The 22,280-nt window shown below is 47.7% G+C and overlaps 1 protein-coding gene across 1 annotated transcript in view; it reads right to left on the bottom strand.

The window, feature by feature from the left end:
- TRPC5 (transient receptor potential cation channel subfamily C member 5) overlaps positions 1 to 22,280 on the bottom strand; it is a 95,839-nt gene that overhangs the window by 56,664 nt on the left and 16,895 nt on the right. The window contains exon 2 of the mRNA XM_003774925.2: positions 6,002 to 6,400. Coding sequence (XP_003774973.1) covers positions 6,002 to 6,379 — 378 coding nt within the window. The 5' untranslated portion in view covers positions 6,380 to 6,400. The remainder of the gene's footprint in view (positions 1 to 6,001; positions 6,401 to 22,280) is intronic.

Here is a 22,280-nt window from a genome sequence, read left to right as displayed (position 1 = left end):
GCCTTACTAGCTCTGGGCCCTATGACCTAATGGTGGCTGAAAGCTACCTTTCCTTTCTTCCAAAGTAGCAACACTCAGAGGTTTCCCACCGGGGACCCCATTTACTGAGCTTTGCCTTCCAGGATCGGCCTTTGGGAAACGTGGCCCCAGTCTGGGCGGCTCTCAGAAGGCTTTGGTCCTCCCTGAGCTCAGCTCTGCCGTGGTAAGCCCCCTCCGAAGAACAAACAAATGAATAAACAAAGAGCACAGCCCAACTTCTCAGACCTTGGGCCACCTCCGGGTCTCGGCTCAGCTCACTGAGATGAGCAGGCAATCTGGAGGAACACAATGATCGAGATGAAATTACTAGATTGGTAAAAAAGCACATCCTGTTGACAAGTTGCATTTGTGACTAACCCTGCCTGTGCTCTTGCTTAATGTATTGACGTCAGTTGTGACAGGTTCTTCCCCTGCTCATTTGGGCCCAGACCATGTAAGTTTTGGTGACCTCCTGTGTTTACTCATATATTTCCCCTCTACCACCTCATTAAAAAAAATCAAAAGAAAATGTTTTCCCCACATAATTTTCCTTCCTCCGATACCACTTATTTCTCGGCTTTGAAATAGCAGCTTTTCACCAAGCCAAGGTCAGTCTGTCCTGACCGTGGCAGCATGTACTCTCCCTCCTCCTCCTCCTCTTCCACCCCCATACTGTTCCCTTGTCCCCATGCTACTCTTTCCCCCTATTTCCTGCCACCCACCACCTAGTACCTACTGATCTCCCAGGACATTTCCAACACTTCCCAGAAGGCAGTGGGATGGTGGCAATTCCCTGGTCCTTCTTTGTAGGGAAGTTGACAAACATCAAGTGCTTACACTGAGGTAAGTGAGGTCCGTAAGGCATACAGAATGATACCCATGAGCCCTGAATGTAAGTAACCCTCCACTGAGCCACCCAATTGGTTCTTTTGAACCTCCACTCTGACCACATCACTTTCTTGCTGGGAAAGTGTCAGAGGCTCCTCCTATTGCCTCCAGGCTCCCTCAGAACAAAATCCTCTGGTTGGCTCCCAACTGGCACCATGTTCCTCACCATCAGACATTTCATATTCTATATTCAAGCGGGCATGATTTTCCAGTTCCCACCACCATGCTTTTGCCAAGGAGTACCCCCTCCCCAGATACCTCTCAGCCTGGAACTCGAATGCCCTCCCTTTTCTCTCCCCTGCGTCCTAGCTCCTCTAGCTCCCTTCAAGGCTCAGTCATGTCCTACAGAGGTCTTTGACGATCCCATGCTCCACCCCCTCAAACTAGTTACTATTTTTAATATATGCCATCCCCTCCCCACCCCACCCCCTTGCCTTGTCTTTGGATCCCTGAAACCTAGCAAAGTGCAGGCAAACAGTAGTAACTCAATAAATGCTTGGTAGATGGATTTGTGAGGAAACTAAACTATCTCCACTGATCATTTTTAAGCAAGAACATCTCATGCTGGGAAGTGCTTAGAGATGACCTCCCAGAATCCCTTCCAGAATCATAGTTCACGTTATGGAGCCCTTCAAGGTTTCCAACGATGTTCCTGTTTCAGTGAAGGACTGAGGACCAGGCAGGTTCGTTGACTTATTTGGAGCCATGGAGAACATAGCTAGTAGAGCTGAGATCCAAAGCAGTTGGCTGATTCCAAAGTCAGTGCTCTGGCTGGCCTCAGTTGGAGCCTGGCCTCAGACACTGCTTAGCTGGGAGATCCTGGGCAAGCCATTTCCCTCCTGCCTGCCTCAGTTTCCCCATCTGTACAATGTAGTCTGATGACTTCTAAGGTCCCTTCCAGGTGTAAATCTTTGATCTAATTTTGTGATGTAGAGAGATTATGAACTCTGAAAGAATACCAAAAGGTGGAACTTATCCACAAGGGCTGGAGCAAGCAGGGAGAACTTCCTAGAAGAGGCAACACTTGGTCTGAACTTTGAAAGATGGCCTGAATTCAGGGCATTAGAGGAGAGAAGAGAAAGCTTGAGCAAAGGTATGGAGGCCAGAGGGAGGTCAATCGCATGACTCCTTTGTAGTCGTTCTTAGATCCCTCCCACTGCGGAGCTTCTAATAAATGGCTCTGTTCATGGACCTACCAACATACTGGAAAGCAGACTAGTCTGGAAGTCTGAGGTCATGGGTTGGAGGTCTGGTTCCCACAATTCCTAGCTGTGTGACCTTGGTGGAGGGGGGGGTGTACACATGGGGAGTCACAGACTCTTAGAGCCCCATTTTCCTCTTGTTACATGGGGATGATTGATGCTCTGCTTCCCTCACTTTCCCGTACACAGTTAAATGCCGCTGACTCAATCCTTGCCAGATTGGCCATTGGGGTACATGACAAATGGGAAAAGGCTCATGAAAGGCCATTGGCAGGTGAGAAGAATCAGTCTGCAATTAGCTGGGTCCCTCCTGAGAGGGACCAGCCAAGTCTAGCCTACTCAGTGACCCCGGAGAGCCAAATTGGCAGTTGGCTACATAGTGGCTTGATTAGCTTTGCAGGCCAGGCAAGTGGGGACCGCCATGTTTTCAATGTGGCAGAGCCTGTTCAATGACTGACCCGCTCTCAGCCGAATGGCAAAATGCCCGTCTCTCTCCTCTGTGGCACCTGCAGAGCGCCAGTGTGTGATAGCTGGTCTCCTAGCTGGATATCATTGTCCCAGTCCCAGACTGGCTTTGGGGGAACAACAGACTGACTGCGAGTGGGAGAAGCTCCATTTTCAAGCTTGCCTTTGGCAATGGCATAGGCTGCTGATCCAGTGGCAGCGGCACTGGCCTTGGAGTTAGGATTTGGGTTGAGCATCCCGCCTCGAAGAACCATCCTTTGTCTACAGTTCTCCAGGAGGGTCCTTTGCCTAGGGCTCCCATCAATTCTGACACTTGTTAGAGAGCCAAGTCACTGACTTCTGTGAGTCTCAGTTTCCTTATCTATCAACTGGGAATAATCGTAGCTCTTGTCTCTGTAGTTGCCACCCTATTTTCTCCCCATAGTAAATTATAACCTCCTTGAGGTCAAGGACTTTTGGTATTTTTGTACTATAACCTAGCCCAGTGCCTTGATAAAATTTTTTTCAGGGAGAAGTAGAGTTCTGGGAAATCCAGAATCATGGGAATTCATGTCCTGATGGGGAAACTGATGCCTATTAGCAACAAGTCTATAACTTTGAGTTGCCTGGGCCCCTTGGAAGTGTGATGATTGGTCCAATGTGTCCATCAGAGTCAGACTTCAAAGCCGGCGTTTCCTGACTCCGAGATTGGCCCCTACCTCACAAGCGCTTGTTGGATTGGCCGGGACCAAGTCTCGTTATATAGCCCGAGCTGTTCAAGGCTTGCCATCCGGAGCAAGTGAGAGGCTCTTCTCAGAGCTCACTGCTCCCTCTCTGGGTACAGACCTAGGCTGCCACGGTCAAACTGAATCAGAGAACTGAAGTCATTCCCCAGATCGTTCTGGAATAAAGAACAGCTCTTGTCTTTGGGGATTTGGGCAATAGCCTTTTGAGAGTTTCCTCTCTACTATATAACTAACTGCTTCCCTTCTGGGCTTCTTCGCTCGGGCGTCAGCGAATCACAGGGAATGGATAGAAATTTGTCTCCGTGATCCAGACGGCCGAGGGCAGTGTCTAGAAGGCCCCTTCCCCCGGTTCTCTGGCCCAGCCACCACGTCATCTCTCTGCCATGGGCTCGGGATGACGCCGAGAATGGTACCTGAGCGTCTCAGCCCCGAAGCCTGCTGTTCTTTGGCAAACTCTCCACCATTCCTAAACAGAATAAAGCCTCGCTCGGTGGAGGTGTTGAGACAGCTTTGCTAGCACATCAGGGAAGTCGGTGTGGATGGGGAGCCATCTGTCATGGACAAATGAGTAAGGATGGCAGACTCCGGAGAAGGGGGGCGCCGCGGGCGGAGGCAGACAACGCCAGCCTCTTCACACGGGCCTTTGAAGTCTGCCGGGCTCCAGCAAATTCAAAAGAATACAGGCTTCTTGGCTGCAGGGATCGGTGGGATTTGGTGTTTCCCCACTACACAGTGGGAAGCACTAGTGTGCACTTAATAAATGTTGATTGGATTTTGAATGGAAAACTGAACGTTGACCCCAAGACTAAGTTCTGCAGTCAAATAAGGGAGCCAGCTATGGTGGAGTAAGGGCGGATGGTTGGCATTCAGCTTCCCCTGCACAAGGGAAAGCAAAGCAAGGAAGCAGTGTGCAGAGTGTGTGCACTTTTTCCCTTCCTCTATCCTTCTTTCTTTTCCCCTTTCTCCTTCTCTCTCCCTCCCTCCTTCTCTTCTGTTTGTCCACCTCTCTCTGTATGTTTGTCTCTGTTTCTGTCTCTATCTCTTTCCCTCCTTCTTGCTCTTTTCCTTTTTCTCTCTGTCTCCATCCTTTTCTCTTTGCTTAAGTGTCTCTGTCTCTGTCTCTCTCACTTGCCCATTGCTCATATTAAAAAAATGCTGACTGTGTGGTTTTGGACAAGTCAGTTTTGGTTTCCTCATCCGTGAGGTGAAGATGTCAGCCCAGAGGCCACAAACTTTATTCCTGGGTCTAAAGGCCTTTGTTACCCAACATGTGACCTCTGAGACTGAATTTTAAGCTGGACTCACTCCATCAAGGGACCTCAGTGGCCATGTGGCTCGAGCCATCCCAGAACACCCTGGACAAGTCAGCCAAGCAGCCACCGAGTCTTGCCTTGAAGGCTGCATGAGGGAGGGCCCATTCCATGATGGGACGGCACTCACCGTGTCAAAGATTTCCTTGACATTAGGCCCAAGTCTGCCTCTGAGCAGCACTCCCTCGGTTGCCCTCTGGGGTCCAGCAGAATCCCTTTTCCCTGTGACAGTTTCTCAAATATCCAAAGCAGCTTTCAAGTTCTCCCTCCCCGCTCCTATTGTTTTCAGATTAAACATCCTCCTTATTTTCAATGATCCTCCTATGGCATTGCTTTAAGTCCCTCCACCAGCCTGATTGCCATCCCCTGGACCTTTAACAATTCTGTTATTGGTTTTCCTATACAGTGGAACCTGGAACTGAATCAAATCCTCCAAGTGGGGTCTGCTGAGGGCAGCTGATGGGGGCAATCACCTTCTTATTTCTGGGAGCTGAACCTCTCTTCTCGTAGCCTTGGGACCACTGATACTCCTCCACTTTCCTCATCCTCATAACTTCCCTGAGAGCTTTGGGGCCAAGGAAGATCACGTCACGTTCGCATGTGTGCACGATGCTGTTCAGAGAAATTACGGGGTGAGCCCTGGGCCCCCACTAGCTAATAATCATTTATCAACTTCTTTCCAGCTTCCAGAATCTTTGCCTATCCCAGAGTTCATTTGATCCCCTCAATCATTTCATGAGTAATGCAGAGCAGGTATTATGATAGATGAGGAAACTGAGGCTGAGTGGAGAAGTGACTTTCTCAAGGTCACACAGCTAGTTAGTGACAGAGCCAGGACTTGAACGCGGGTCTCTGCGCCATAATTAGCACAGTTCTAGATCTTCTCCCTGATGACCCCCAAAACCTCTCTCCCAAAATGGCTCCTAAAGGCAGTGGATAGAATGAGGTGGCTTGGTTGTAACTTCTAGTGATCAGTTTTCAATCCAGAGTTTCTCCCAGGTTTACCAAGTGGGAAGCTACGGAATGATTGAGAACTTTACCCAAGTGGTAACTGGACGCTGCCGTGCCCCCGTTCCCAGCAGGCTTTCTTCCCCCACCCCCCACCTCTTGCAGCCTTGCTCCTAGGCCTGAGTTCTTTGGTTTCAGACTGTGGTGGCTGGTGACCAGCCAAGCTGCCTGGAAAGGAGGCTAAATGGTCACCTCCAATGTCAGCAGCCTTCCTGCTCAGGGTGAATAAATACCACGAGGTACGCGTGAATGGGAAAAATTGGAGGAAATCAGAGAGGGGGAGGAGGAGGAAAGCAGCCAGGGCCACATGGCTGGGACCAGGCCTGGCCCGTGGCGTCAAACCGTAGCACGTACCCATCCCCTCCTCCCCTCAAGCCGCCCTCACCTGTTTCTCTCCGCTGGGCTTTCGGTAGCTGAGCAGCAGCTCCACGGCCCCGACCACCTCCTTGCGGATGGCGTAGAGCAGGGCGTCGCCCACGTAGACGCTGTGGTTCAGCAGCAGCTCCATGATCTCCAGGTTCTCATTTTCAATGGCAATGAGCAGGGCACTGCGGCCCAGGGGGTCCATGCAATTGATGTTCACGTTGTAGTAGATTTCTGCCTCGTGCAGGACCTGCTTGACGCTGGCGTAGTCGCCTTTCTCCACGGCGCTGAGGAAGGCCTTCTCCTCCGCGGACAGCTCCGCCTCTGCCCGCACGATCTGCAGTGGGATGCGGTCCCGGTAGGGCGAGTAGTTCACCTTTTTGTAGTAAAGTTGAGCCATGGTTCATAATGGCATGAACACCTAGGTGGGGACAAAAAGGGAGAACAGCCACGTGTTAAAGAGTCCTGGGCCCTCAAACGACCACGGGGGTGGGCACAGAGGGGAGGGAATATCTGGGGGCCGGCTGGTCACTGACATCCTACGAGGTGATCAACTTAGAAGGAAAAGGGGCCTTCCCTCGTTTTACAGAGAAGAAAACAAGCCTTGCCCGGAGTCCAAGAGTGAGTATGTGGCAGAGGCCGGATTGGGTCCCAGGGCCTCCGATTCTAGGATCTTGGGATTCTACCCAGAATGTCTTGCTGGAAAAATCTCTTATCTTTTCTATACAGAATCTCTACCCAATCTTTCCATGCATGAAGAAAGCAGGAAGGTGAAAAAGACCTTACGGTTCTTTTCCCCAAGCAGAGGACACAATGGAAAACCACCAGCCAGGTCCCAGCCAAAGCTCCAGAGCACTTAATGGTACCAGTTTCAGGAAGACAGAAAAGCTTTCGGGAGGGTCTGCTGTGGAAATCCTTCATCTGGCCCCTAAGGAGCCCTGGGCACTTTGGGTACAGCACCTCCCAGTTACCCAGGCTCACAACCTCAGCGCTGTACTTATCTTCTTACTCTCTCATCCTGCCTGGAGCCAATCAACTTCCCCACTATGCTATTGCTCACATTTGACTCCTTCCCTTTACTCCTACAGCCCAGCTCACCTGAGCTCAAGCCCTCAACACCTTTCATTAAAATGACCCATGGCCCAGCTTGACTACAAAAATCAGGAATCAAGGCAGGATCCCGGGGAGCCTTGCGTCTTCATCTGGGATCCAAAAGGGGGACACGAACTGTGAAGTTGTTGGGGTAATGTTAATTAAATGAGGAACATCTAGCTGCCAGGCTCCTGCTCCCTTTGAAGCCTGGGGACAGCAGCCACGCTCCAAGAGCCAGTCAGCCTGCTAGGACAAGGAGCTCGGAGTCAGCCAGGCTCGACAGGCATTTATCAGGCATTGACTTGTTTGATCTTTGTCCCCTGGTACCTAGGAAGGAGCCCGGCACAACGGAGAGGCTTACATGCTTGCTGAAAACAATGCTTTTTCTACCTCAAAATATGGTACTTGGAACAGCATTACAGGAAGCCTGACCAGGACGGAGGACTCCAGGGTCATCTGTCTGACTGCTCCTTCCTAGTTCTCTCTGGCTTCTCCATGTCTCTCTTGCCCAGACAGACAGACCGACCTCTCTCCCATCGGCTACCATAGGTTTAACTATCATCTCTATGCACGTCATTCCCAGATCTATAAATCCAGCCTCAGTGTCTGCTCTGAGCTTTAGTCCCAGGTCACCAACTGTCTATTGAATATTCCCAACGAAATGTCCTGGAGATCTCCTAAACTCAACGTGTCTCAAACTAGACTCATGTCCTTCCCCTTCTCTTTCTGTTGAAGGTGCCGCCATCTTCCCAACGCCCAACATGCATTGGGAATACTTTCCGTCACCCATATATACAATCAGTTGCCAATTGGAGCTTCACACGATCTCTTACATCTTATCCTTCCTCTCCACTCCCACAGCTCCCATCAGGCCCTCGCTTGACCTCTTGCCAAAAGGATGACAGCTACCTCCTAACTGGTCTCCCCACCTCAAGTCTCTCCCCATTCCAGTCAAAGTGATTTTCCTTAAGCACGGATCTGACTGCGTGTCTCCTTTACCCAGACAACCCCAGTGGTCCGGCATGACCTTTATGAACCAAAGTCCCGGATGTTGATGTTAAAGCTCCACACACCCTGGCCCCATCCTTTCCACTTTATGTGCCTCCTTCCCAAACTACCTTGGTTTCAGCCACTTTGCACATGTTTGTATTTACTAGTTTCTATTCATGCTGTGTATAATTTCAATATCTATTGGTCTTCCTCAGAATATCAACTCTTGTAAGCAGAAATGATTTCATTTTTTGTACTCATTTCCCTAGTGTCTAATGCTGGCACACAGTAGGTGCTTAATAATAATCAATTATTATTATTATAATAAATAATAATAATATTAATAATAAACACAATGATTCACAATCTGCACCCTTATTCTTGATGCTTTGGCTCCATTAGGGAAGCCCTGAATCAAATTTCTTTTCCCAGAGACTTTTTGGGGGGTTACCGTTACCTTTACCCAAGGGGACACTCATGGAAAAGTCCAACCTGCTGGGTATTGTTACGCTCAGAGCCCACTAAAAGCCCCAGAGCTTCTTCATAGGAGCTGCTGTGTGGCGACACTTCCCCTAAGTCACACTTGTATGGTTCAGACTTTGTGGGCCTCAAACACAAGACTCTCTTCTGTCCTTAAGTTACACTTTAATACTTGAAACCCTATCATTAATAAGTTATCCCTTTAAGTAAGGATACTGTGGGTCCAGAAGGCCCCTGGGAAAATGTAACCAGTTCTAAGCCATTGTGGACTTCTCTGACTTGAGGTCCTGGGGTCAACACTGAGGAAGTGATGAGTCCCGAGGATCTGGCGGCAGGGAATTTTGGATGGACAAATCCTGGCAAGGACTAGAAGAGGGGTCGTTGTCTGGGAGGGGTAGGGCAGTGGTGAGGGACAGGGTATGTACTATGTATCAGTGGAAGAGGGAAAGAGCTGGGGTGACTCCAGCTAAGCTTTGCCAGGGGTCGGCTCTGATCTTTAGGGAGATACGTCCTCAACGGTTAGGAAGGCTTAGGCCTCTTCAGGAGCACCAGGCCAACTTGACCTCCATTCCCCAACCAGAGAGACCAGATCTCGGGAGCTATGGGCTTCTTTCCAGTGTGCAACCAAGGCCCAGGGGGCTGTCTTGGTGAGCCAAGCAGTGGCTCATGGCCTGGGGTCCTGGTGGGAGTAGAGCAGCTGCTGCCCCTTAGACTAGTCAGCCTTGTAGGGCAGCCAGAGAGGCACCGGGAACTGTCTAATTAGGTGATTAAGATAATTGTTCTGCAATGGTCTTGTTGTACCAGATGGCCTCCCTTCTCTCGGTAACTCTGCCGCCAGAGCCCCCTGGCCTCTCACTGTCAGGAGCAGAAATCTCTCTATTTCTCTTTCTACATGTATCTATGGGTGGCCGTGTCTGTGAGGCAGATGTGACCAATGGGAATTCTGGTGAGGCGGTAGAATCTAGCTGGGGACAGGGGAGGGTTGGCAACTTCTGTAAAGGGGTCGGCCAAGATTCGTTCACTCGTTTATTCATTCGTTTGTGCTCTTTCTTTGGGAAGGTGACGATGACAAAGGGATGGACAGGGAAAGTGGCAGGGGTTGTCTGTTGGCATCTTGTGAACCTATTAGGCTAGAGGAGTGGCAGATGCCACCGAGGACAGCCAAGCACCCGGTTAGTCAGATGGTTGGGAGGCAGGGGCATGGGGAGGGGCATCGGCCTTGCTCTTCAATCTGACTCTACCAAACTACATCCACGGTTAAGGTCGACCCCTTCTTGCCAGCTTCTTTATCTTGGTCTCTGCTGCTGGGAAGCCAGCTTGGGCCGTGCCCACCTGGTCTCTGTGACCTCCCTAGGAAGCCCTCGCCCTCAGCAGCCAGAATATCCAGAGCAGAGATCTTCTAGTCGATCTTAAATCAATCGCAAAGACATTTGTTAAGCCCCTACTATGGATACAGACCCCTCCGTACCTCTTTGGGCTACAAAGACAGAAAGTAACCAGGCTCTGCACTAGAGGGGTTTATGTTCTACTGGGGAGAGCAACAAACACAACATAATAGTTATCATTTATTGAGCACCTACTATGTGCCACACGTGGTGCTAAATGCTTTACAAATATCCTCCTTGATCTTTACAACGCTGATGTGGGTACTACTATTATGCTTACTTATAGTTGGGGAAACTGAGGCAAAGGTTCAGTGTCTTGCCCAAAGTCTCAACGTTGGAAGTATCTAAGGTAGGATTTGAACTCGGGTCTTCCCGGCTTCAGGCCCAGTGACCTATCCACTTACTGCACTGTCTAGATGGCTAATAACATATGCATAAGTAAATGCAAAATCATGGCAGGACGGAGACGGTGCCAATCATTGGCAGAGGGGGTAAGGAGAATCAGAAAAGGCCTCCTGGTGGAGGCACAGCTGAGCTGCCCCTTGAAGAAAGCTGGAGACACGCCAAGTTGCCCCCACCGAGGTGACATGCCACGGTCCACCATTTTCCAATAGGGTGGGTGAATTTGGAGAAGGTGAGATCTCCTGGTGCTCTTGGGACAATGCCAGAAGCAGAACTTGGGACTTGTTTCACCATGAGGCTTTCTGTCTCCCCCTAGGCCGTTTTTGTCCTTGGACAAGCTTGGAACAGACACCACAGGAAAATCCCCAATGGACCCCAAGGCCAGGGCTTCTTAAACCTTTTCCACTTGTACCCCCTTTCTCCCTGAGAAATGTTTATACAGCCCCAGGAATATAGGTCCATAAAATGGGTCTGCAAACCAAACATTTACCAAGAAGGAATCGTACAGTTTAAGAAGCGTCATCCGAGAAAATCGGGCTCCTTTCCACCTGAGCCTTTGGCCACCAGTGTGGCGTCAACTGCCTCTACTTGTCCTGGAGCACTGGGTGTCCCAGACAAACGACTGCCTCTTACTACTCGAGCTCATGGAGCCATCGGCTAAGGTGCAGCATCCTGACCTGCCTTTTCCCAATGGAGGAGCAAACTAGCTAATTTTGAGCTTCTCCTGTGCATCGGCTTGGCCCCCGAGTTGGACTCGGAGCCACTTAGTTTCACTGGTGTAGCTCTGGATGGGACCTCGGAGGCCATTTAATCCAACTCCTGCATTTTACAGGGAAGGGAACTGAGGTCACGCAAGAGTAAATGACTTCTGCCAAATGGTTACCTGTAGACTTGTCTACCTTCCCCCTACCCCCCCCCCCCGGACTACAGGTTTCTGGAGAGCAGAGATCCAAGTTCTCCATTGCTAAAGCGCTTTCGAGATAAGTCGCTTTGCATACAGCCTGTCATTCATTCCTCAAAGCAATCTTGGGAAGTAGGTATTTTGATGATTCCCATTATACAGAGGAGAAAACTAAGGCTCAGAGAAATGAAATGATTTAATTGTGGTCACACAGTTAGGAAGTGAAACCTGAAATGTTCACCCAGGTCTCCCCAACTCTGAATTGGGCGCCAGGCACTGGGCACCAGACAGTGCTACTCCAATAAGACCAAGGGACACGGGTGGATTTTTGGAAGGCTGGCATCCTATGGGCTCCTGTCTGCTTTCAGCATCTGAAACTGAGGGTGAGGCGGAAAAGTCCCTGAAGGGGCAGGAGCAGCCCAATCCATAGCTTAACGGGCAGGAACAAGCTACTCAAAAAAGCAGAGCAAGGAGAACGGTGTGAGGAAACTCCATTTCCTCAGACACAAGGCCTCAGGCAACACAAAGGAAGGGAGTTGGCTCCACTCATTTACTTCCAAGCCCTTGGAGATGATTGAGAATCATGGCTGGCCCAGAGGGTTTAACTTATTCTCTCCCCTCCTTGTCACTGGCCAGAGGACTTTGTCAAACTCGGTCTGTGACATTTGCAGGTTGAAATGATGTGATTCGAAGAGACAGATCGATGGGCTGGGAAGATTGCCAGAGAGCGAGGCGGCTCGACCAACTCCCAGCCAACTCTCAGTCTTGGCATTTTCTAAAGGCCCAAAAAACAGGCAATTGCCAGGAGCACGCCCTAATGGTCAAGCATGGTTCTGGGCACAGTTGAAAGAGAAATGATATCAGCCTTCAAGGCCTCTCTGGTCTCCATGTTGTTTTCTCTTCCAGGTACCCAGAGACATCCCATCGCTTCACAGCTGCTTAGGGCCTCTCCCATAGAACCCACCTAAAGCCCATCCTTCAGTCAGCATCCAAGCTTTTCTTTAGAGATTCAGATTCGTGAATAGCTTAAAAAACCACCCTCTGACATACAAATATAATACAATGTTATCATAGAGAACAAAATGACAAACAGGAATAAGCCAGGAAAACATGGGCAAAGTTGTATGAACACAAGCAGCAGTAAATAAGCAAGACCACTATAAATGAAAAGGTCATTAGGAGGAGGTTGGACTGCAAAAAAAATGAAAAATGGACGAGAACAAACAAGTACAGCCTGTTTGCTTCTTCTCTTTGCCCATCCTTCTTTTCTCAGTCTAGGATCAAGTATTTTAAACTGGAATGGCTCTCAGAGACAATATAGTTCAACTGCCATATTTTCTAGATGGGGAAACTGGAAGGGCCCTGGCAGAATCCATGCAGCCAGTTAAGTAGGAAAGAGCCATAGTTAGAACTCAGGCCCTTTGATCCAAGACCACTGTAAGACACGGCCTCTCTAGCCCAGAGGAAGGGACTGTAGCTCCTCTCGGCCATCTTTGACAAGAATTCCAAGTTAGGGTAAGGTCATTAGACCGTCTCTGGGGGCAGCTGAGTCACTGTGGCACCGTTCTCAATTCTGAACAAGTCTTCCCACCCGTGGAGCCTCAATTGGCCTCTCTGCAGCTTCCAGTCATCGCTTTGAGCTCTGCCCCTCAGGGCCCAGAAGAACAAGCCTGAGATCCTGGCTCCAAGTCATTGTTCCTTCAAATACCCGAAGACTGCCATCGTCTTCCCTCCTTCTCGGTTACCCCAAGTCTGCTCTTCTCTGGACTGACCGGCCCAAGTTCCTTCGGTCGGTGGGGAAGGTACTAGATTGAAAGTCGGGAGACCCAAACTCCAAATATGGCTCTGCCATTTGTAGCTATCATGTGCAATCATGATCTCAAAGAACTTGAACATCCCCCTCTCTGCTTAAAGCAGATCTTCTGCTCCTTTCCAGGAGTGGGCACCATAGTACCTACTCCATAAAGACTTGGTGAATTGAACCAAGTGAAATTTTTCTCCTGAAAACTAAGTGCTCTGTTTCCCTCTCTTTCCCAGTGGAGGGAGTTCTTGGACCCAGGATGCTGAGGGATAGAGGGAGGGGAGCGGGGGATGAAGAGAATGAGAAATCTCAAATGATCAGTTTTGCACAAAGTGCTGCAATTGGTAGGAACAAGGGCAGCAAGTCTTGGGTTGCTCTCCCCGGGCCATTTGGGCATCCCCAGGACAGTCTGACTGATCTTGTGCATCCTGAGGCCTCGTCTATTCATCAGACATCAGGCAGACCCAAGACTGAAGCATCAGGCCCGTGGCCGACAGAGTCACCCTCTGGGATAACTGGCCGGCGTTCAGCCAACTTTGCTCTTCTTTGATGAGCCGATAGGCCCACTGAGGGCATATGATATAGAACTGGGAGATCTTAGAGATCACTTAGCCCCCTCATTTACAGAGAAGGAAATTGAGGCTGGGCTGCTGGTGGTTAGGGGGTGAGGTAGGCTCACCAAATAACAGAACAGTAAATCCAACCTGGACCTTTTGACTTCAAATCTGGGGTCTTCCCACTGGACCACAAAGCCCGGGAGCTCATGGTGCTGCCAGCCTCTGCACTTGGCAGGGTACATCGGGAGGCTGGGGTCGGTTCTAGCTATCAGAGATTCACTGGAGGTAGGTTAGAATGACAAGGAAATAGGACGATCCATTGTGGGAGCTGGGGATGTGTACCCGGAGAAGAGAAGGTTTAGGTATGGTGTGGAGGGCTAGACATGCTGAATGTCTTCCAGTATAGAAAGGAGCATCATAGGTAAGAGGGATCAGACTTGCTCTTCTTGGTCTCAGAGGGCAGAGCAGGAAGCAGGAATAGGAAAAAGGAGAAGAATCCTACCAAGTGGAGATTCTCCCAAAGGTGCAGGACAACCTGGCTTTCTACTCATCAGGAAGGTCTAGAAGAGATTCCCACTCAAGCCCTGGAAAGTCCTTCCGATTTGGGAATTCTCTTTGATTCAGAAACCATACAGTTCTTAGGGTCCGAGTCATTCGCTTCAATGCTAATTTCTAAGTGTTGACTTGTGGGCTCAAAATCACCAACTCCAGTTTCCAAGCAGAAGTGAGGGTCTGCACCCCACTCTGCTGGGGCTGGTTTCCAGACATGTCATACCCTTTGAGAGGACTTCAGGGTAAACAAAGCAAGGGAGTGTCTGGGAAGGAATATAGTAGGTGGAGAAATAAATTGAGTTAAGGAAAAGCCAGCCTTTTGGTCTCCCATTTTCTAAGAACTTGGAGCAAATCCATCTCTTTCAGGTCTCATTCATCAAATAAATAGATTAGGTTTGTTTTTTATAAGAAAAGAGCATCATTTTTACCAGGTTGGACCAGTTTTGTCAGACTTGATGGGCTAATAGGGGAATTTTTTCAAGAGAACATAAATCCCCAGGCCATTACCCCCACTCCAATATGCCAGAGTTCAGAGGGATTGCTTGGTTCCCATCCATAAGCTCAAGAGCTACTCCTTTTATTGTTTATAAGAAGAAATTAAGCTGAATAGCCAAGTGTCCCAAGATGCTTTGAGTGAGTCTGCTTGGCCACCATTCTCCGTCCTGCTTGACTACAATAAACCCCGTGCTAAGCACTGGGGATACCACAAAATAGCCAAAGATAGTCCCTGCCCTCAAGGAGCTTACTATCTAATAGGAGGGACAACATAACAAGCGAGTACAAAGCAAGTCACAGACAGGAGAAAGAGAATGAAGAAGGAGTGGAGAAGGATTCCCATAGAAGGGGGATTTTCATCGGGGCTTAAGGGAAGCCATAGAGGTCTTATGTGAAGTGGAGGAGGGAGGATGTTCTAGGCTGGGGAAACAGCCAGAGACGATGCCCGAGCTGAAGCATGGAGGGGCTTGTTCATGGAACAGCCAGGAGGATAGAGTCATTGGCTTAAAGAACACAAGACGGGGAAGAAGACTTATTATACTTCAATTTGTCAAACACTAACTTCCTACTAAGTGCACATACAAAAAGCAAAACCGAATTATTCAGTATATAGGGTATACAACATGTAAGTCAAGGGATAAGAAAAAATAACAGACTTTGAGAATGGAGAGATAATATCCAGGGAGATCGGGAAAGGGCTTCTCGTAAGAAGTGGCATCTGAGCTGAACTCAGAAGGAAGTTGAAGGTTCTAAAGATGGAGAAGAGGAGGGAGTATCAGCCTATGCAAAAACATGGAGGCTGGAGATGGAACTGCAAAATGTGGAGAACAGCTGATTGGACAGTTTGGCTGGAACAAAGTGTAATTGAAGGGAAGTAACGTGAAAAAAATGTAGAGAAGGCCATGTGAGGATGGATAACATTTTGGACTTGGAGGCTAATTCAAATCCAGTCTCAGACACTTCCTGGAAGTGTAACCCTGGGCAAATCACTTCATCTCTGTCTGCCTCAGTTTCCTCATCAATAAAATGGGGAAAATGGTAGCACTTCCTCTACATGGTAGTTGTAAGGATCAAATTGTAAAGTGCCGAGTACGTTCCTGATACATGGTGAGCGATTGATGCTTGTTGATCAACCAAAAGACCTGGCTCCGAATACCACTTTTGATATTTACTGTGTTACTATGACTATGACCAGAACCTTTTCCCTTTTTTATGTCCTAGACCCCTTTTAACAGGAAGTCGATGACCTCCGTCCCTTTGCCATATGGTGAAACCAATGGGCCCCTTCCTTCTCAGAATGTTTTTAAGTGTAATAAATGTATAATTTATGTGTAATTATGTAACATGTAATTTACATGTAAAATATAATATGTAATAAATGTGTAAAAATATAAAATATGTCAAATTACAAAGGAAACAAATCAGAGTGAAATGCCCCTATAAAATCTTTTGGGAAATACCCTATTTCCAGCCTGCGGCCTTGCTCTAAATCTAAACCTTGGTTCCCTCATGTGCCGTTCCTGTAGCCTCAAGCTTGCTTGAGTGTGGGGTGTCGTGAGGCTCCGGTGAGATCGAGCGTTTTCTGCCCATAAGGCTGGGAGTGCAGGCCGAAGGCTTTAAATGTCAGCCGGGCGTGGTATTATATCCTGACAGCAAGAGGCAGCTCTCCTGATGTTTACCGAACAGAATGACAGAGTTAGACCTGTGTTTTAAGAAAATCATGTTGGCAGCTGAGGAGAGCATCAATTGGAGCGGGAAGAAACCAATTAGAAGGCTATTGCCATGGTCAAGGTGAAAGGTGATGAGGGCTCGAGATTGGCTCGTGGAAACATGGCTGAATATTGAATACAAGAGCTAATGCAGAATGGAAATTAACAAGCCTTGTCAACTGACTGGGTGAGAGATATTGAGAGAGAAAAGAGAGTCAAGTATGGCCCTAAGGATGGCAGGGAGGTTTGGAGGAGGGGCAGGGTTAGTGGGACCAGGGGAGAGAGAAAGACGACGAGGTCCATTTGGATGGACTGAATTTGAGATGCTGGTGGGACTTCCTGGCGAGGATGCAGTTGATGATAAAGGACTAATTAATGCTCAAGAAGAGAAAGTGGGGTTGGATAAAAATAGATCTAGGAGTCGTTTGCAAAGAAGTAATAATTGTACCAGAGGGAATGGATGAGATCATCAAGGGAAGGGGTATGGAGAGTTATGAGGATCTAGGAGAGAGGTCTAGAGAATACAGGAGGCTAGAAGGGAGAAGACTAATGATCTAGTAAATGAGATTGAGAAAGATCAAACAGATAGACCCAGGAAAAAAGCAGTGGCAGAGAACTTTAAGAAAGGAAGGATCACTGGGGAAATGGGTGGGTGGAGGCGGTTAGTCATAACAAAGACTAACGAATGGGCAGTTGGGAAATCATTGGCGACTCTGGAGTCTGAGATGAGAGTCCAGTATTTTGGATCCAGTTCACAAAAAAGACAGACAAGGGGAAACAAATGAAGGCAGGAGGGCAGAAACGTCGGCTCCCAACTGCTGTTTGTTTCTCAGGGGAAAGTGTACCTACTCATTGGGATCGATACAGTACTTTATTCATTCAACTAAAATCTCTGTCAGCACCTACTAAGTGCAAAGCATGGTTATAAGTCCGATGATACGAGATCATCTTTTTCCTCATTCTACTGGAGGAATAGCGATTACTCCAGTTTGGCTGGAACAAGAGGGGATTAAAGAAGATGAGACAAAGAACTCTGGGGAAAGGCACCTGAGGGCCAGAAGGAGGGGGGACCTTGAGTGAGGGCTAGGTCCAGGTGGGAATTCATCCTCAATGATATCATTGAGATATCATTGTGGTATGGGACCCATTGCCAAATTATGTCTATGGAGGGATATATCTGACTCAGAAGGGTGTTGCTGCTTATCTTTTATACTTGAAGACCAAAAGGCCATCCCAATGTTGGGGTCAATGTACCGTGGATCCAGTTGTGGCTGATCGGATCAATACAAACCTGGAAGGCTCTACCGCAGGCCCCGTAGGGATAGTCTGTAGGAACATTTTGGAAGGAGATCTCTAAATCTGCATGTCTCCCTCGGAAGAGAAAAGATAAAGGAAGATGGACAATTGCATATATTTTTGAAATATATATGTATGTATACATACATACACACATATATCTAGGAACTAGATAGATGACTCAAGTCGGAAACCATTTGGGTGAAGTGGGAAGAAAAGAAACAGGCTCCCAGGAGAGCAGGAGGAAAGAGAGAAGCAGTTCATACATAGCCTTGCCATAAAAACATGCTATAATGGCGATGGCAAACTCCAATTAACTGGACATCTGCTAGCACCTCATAAATTCTTGGCTTGCCTTAAGAATAATTCTGTTAATTAAAACATGGAGGAATTAACAAAGGGCAGCTTCTATTCTGGATCTAATGCTCAGCCATAATTAGGAACTCTTTGCCAAGAATGCATGAGGAAGAGGAGAATATCCATGTATCATCAAGAGTATCCCCTACTTTGAGGGAGAGTAGATTTCAAAGAATTCAAAGAAAAGACAGATAAGATCCCATGGCCTAAAATTCATCAGAGGAAGTCATCCCAGGAGAGGTGGAGAGCTCTCAAGGATGCAGATCTGAAGAGACAAAGGGAAAGGGCCATGGGGATTTAGAAGTGGACTGGATGAATTCGTGGGACGGGTGAGAGTGAGGAATTGAGGATGATACCCTGAGGTTGTGAGTGTTGGTGATTAGGAGGATGGGAATGCCCTAACTAGTTACATGGAAGCTGGGCAGAAGGTAGGGTTTGGGGAAAATAATGACGTCTCTTTTGGACGTGTTGAGTTTGAGATGGGTATGAGACATCCGATTAGAGATGTCCAAAAGGCAGTTGGTTAGGGACTCGAGCTCAAGAGGGAAATGGACTGGATATCTAGATCTGGGAATCAATTGCATAGAGAGGATCATTGAACCCAGGAGAACTGATGTCACTAAATGAAATACTCAAGAAGAAGAGAAGGCCCAGGACAGACTCTTAGAGGACATCCACTGTTGGGGAGTCAGTGACAGGGATGATAATTCAGCTGACGATACTCAGTCTGCAGGAGAAGAGGGCAGTCACCAGAGCCATACACTCTGCAGAGGGCGATCTCCTTTGAGTCCTGAGTGGTTGGAAGCTAGAATGTGGAAGACTGGAAAAAGAGTGAGAAGAGAGGAAGAGAAGGCACTCGGTAGATACGGTTTTGGCAAGGATCTTGGCTGAGAAAGGAAGAGAGATGAGAATGAGCTGGAGGGATAATGGCGTCAAAGGAAGCATCTTTTCTGACTCGGCCATGTCTCTAGGCAGCTGGAAAGGACACGGTAGACAAGGAGAGACTGAAGATGGAGGGCATGATAGTGAGGACAGTCTGCTAGAGAGAACAGGAAGGAAAGGGATGGCTTAAGCATCCAAGCTGAGGACTGGGCTTTGGCAAAGAAAACAGTCACTTCTTCAGCAGCGACTAAGGAGAAAGCAGATGAGGAGGGGAGAAGAGGAAGCTCTCATCTAATGGCTTCAGTGGTCCCTGTAAATCATGAGGTGGGCTCCTCAGCTGAGAGGGCAGGAGGAAGGACTACTGTAGGAGGTTTGAAGAAAGGAGAAAAGAGAGAGTTCAGACCAGCCTCTGAGGTGAAGGGGATGGAGAATGATTTAGGGAAGAGGAAAGGGCTGCCTTACAGCAGTGAGGGCCCATTTTGACATTGGATAGCATAAATGTGTAGTAGTAAGCACAGCTGCAGGACCTTCCTATGGGTCTTTTTAGCAGCCAGTAAGTAGAATGGGAGAATAAGCCTTTATTAAGTATCTAGAGCATGGCAGGTACTATGCTAAGAGCTTCAGAATCATTATTCCATTTGATCCTGGTATCCTTGTACAACACCTGGCAGGTAGGTACTGTCATTATTCACATTTCACAGATGAGGAAATTGAGGCAAACAGAGGTAAAGTGATTTGTCCAGCTAGTAAGTGTCTGAGGCTGGATTTGAACTTGGGTCTTCCTGACTCTTGAGGGGGTAGTTAAGAATGACTTCAAGGGAACTTTCAAAGCTATATTGTGGGGAAGTCTGTACGAGGTGTGGTGATGACCCAGACATCTCCAAGACCGTGGAGGCCAAGAGTGAGTCCCGGTGAGTCCAGGAGAGAGACTTCTCTTTCAGTCTTAGCATTTTCCAAGGACCAGCCTAGAGAGGCTCACCAGCCACTGATGATGAATGCTCTGGACATGAAAACCCACCAAACAAAAAATAACAAAATGGCTTCCAGGTTTACACAGCCCCTCTTACGCTTCTACAGTGATGTTGGCAAAGTGGGGAAAAGTGAAGAGGGGGTCTATGCACCTCTAGGGCTAGAAAGGACCCTCGAGGACCTCGAGTTCAACCTCTTACTTGACAGTGGAAGAAACTGAGCTTGAGTGACTTGCACAAGCTAGTGAATAACAGGTCAGAAGTCCTCTGACTCCAAGCCATTGATCTTTCCCCTTGCACCATGGCAGAGGGAACTCCTCGTCAGACAGTTTTTAGATCACATATTACCATTAACTTAGTTGTTGGTACTGAAAATGTAGGATCCTTGTCCGGTGACCACCAAGCGGACAGGCTCGGAGGAGCCGAGTCTCATCGATCTTGATATTCTCGCTATGAAATAAGCAAGAAAATCAAAGGAGGGCATCTAGATGGGAGTGAGAAGACAGGTTGGTTTTGCTGAGGCAAAGCCAAGAGTGGGCAGTTATTTTTCTTGTGCATCTAAAAGCAACAAGGAACAGAGGCACGTGGGACACGTGGTCCTCTCATCTTGTATTGCTCACGATAAGTATTTGCAAAAAAGATTGCCAAGAATCTAAGTGCTGCTTCTGTGCCAACATCTGCTGCAGAGGATGAAGCATAGAAATGCCCAAAGCACTGGCTCTAAACATCTCAATTAAGTCAACATGTTTTTTTTCCTTTCTTTCTTTTTTTTCCTTCTCTTTGACTTCCAGGTAAAGGCACTTTCAGAAGAGAAGCAGGAGGCACTGGACATGTTGAGTGCCAGATGACATCACTTAACCTCTCTAGACCTCAGTTTCCTCCGCTGTCAAGTGAGGGGTTGGACTCAAGGTCCTCTAAGGTCCTTTCTAGCTCCAGGTCTATGAACTCACCTTCGCTTTCCCCCACTCTGCCAACGTGACTATAGAATTAATGTTCTATTAATAAATAGTTGGTTGCCAACGTGGAAGTCGTTTGCTAATCAGCCGTCTGGGTTGTCACATCATCAACTTGTTAGATTAAAGATCAAAATCTGTGCTAATTTAGAAGAAAGGATTTTTAAAAATCTGGCATGCAATTGAAGCAACTCCAGAAACTTGACCTGTTTAAAAAACCTGTTCGTGCCCCCAGATGGGGGTGGAAATGGATAAAAGTATAGACATTGACAGCTTAACGCGATTTACCAAAGAAGAATTATTGATGTGAATTAATCGCCAAAATGTGCATGTAAGCGTTTAGAAAGCACTTCAGTCAATAAATATGTGATCCCCCTGCCAAATAGAAACAATGTGGTCAAGGGCAACAAAAGATTAGAGTACAAACCCTTTTATAAGATCTTAGAAAAGGAAGATGATAGAAGATTATGAGCAGTATCATTTTATAAATGGCAAGAAGCAGAAGGAAAAACACATTGATGTGAGATCCAAGGGCAAAAAAGTATTTTAAGGAAATTTAAATGTAAATTTCTGAGGAAATTTATGAGTAAAACTGGAAAAAGGTTAACAAATAGACAAGAAATGGAAAAGATGAATCACAATCTTTACAAAAACTTTCCCTCATCACTGGCAACGGCGCTCTACCCATCACAAACCAGTGACTGTCTACATTCCCCCAGAAAATTTAATTTCATTCCCACTAAGTAAAAACTCATTCAATATTATATCTGTATTGTATAGGTGGGAAAAAGAGAATCCAAAAGTCAGCTAAGGTGGTGCAGTGGATAGAACACTAGATCTAGAGTCTGGAAGATCTGAGTTCAAATCCTGTCTCATACATTTACTAGTGGGCAACTCACAATCTTTGGCTGCTTCAGTTTCTTTGTCAGAAACGATGATGGTGATGAAGAGGGCAAGTGGTTCAGTGAGAGGACCCTGATAATAGAATTTTTTAAAAGGTCAGTCACCAGAGAATTAAATTGAGGGTCCCATAAAGGAGAATGGACCATCTCCATGATGGTGATGAGAAGCTATAGCAGATTATCAATGAAAAATTAGGCAAGAGAAGCTGGAAGAAGGATGGCATTAGAGATCTGGATGCCTGGAAAAGGATGGGGGCCAAGCATATAGTAAGAGAGAGGGAGGAGCAGGGGACTACCTTCCTGCACCATTGGCATTCAGATATATGAGGACAAGTGCTTTCACTTGGGGTGGATCCCTTGTGCAGGAGTCATGGAAAAACAAGGATGAGAGTTGCATGGGATGGGAAGGCAAAGGAAAGGGTAGGGGGAGAGGTACAGTGCGGAGAGGAGAATATCCACCATGAGGAGGAAAGGAGGAACATCCAAGACCACTTCCTAGAGGGGATGATGGAGAAAAGGGAAAGCTGGCAAAACTTTTCATTTTGTTTCTTTCTTCTGCTAAGAAGAATGACTTTTGGA

Source organism: Sarcophilus harrisii, chromosome X (genome assembly GCF_902635505.1).
Source record: "Sarcophilus harrisii chromosome X, mSarHar1.11, whole genome shotgun sequence".
NCBI lineage: Eukaryota > Metazoa > Chordata > Mammalia > Dasyuromorphia > Dasyuridae > Sarcophilus > Sarcophilus harrisii.
The sequence above is the reverse complement of the archived record's forward strand: the minus strand, read 5'-3'. Positions and strand labels throughout refer to the sequence as shown.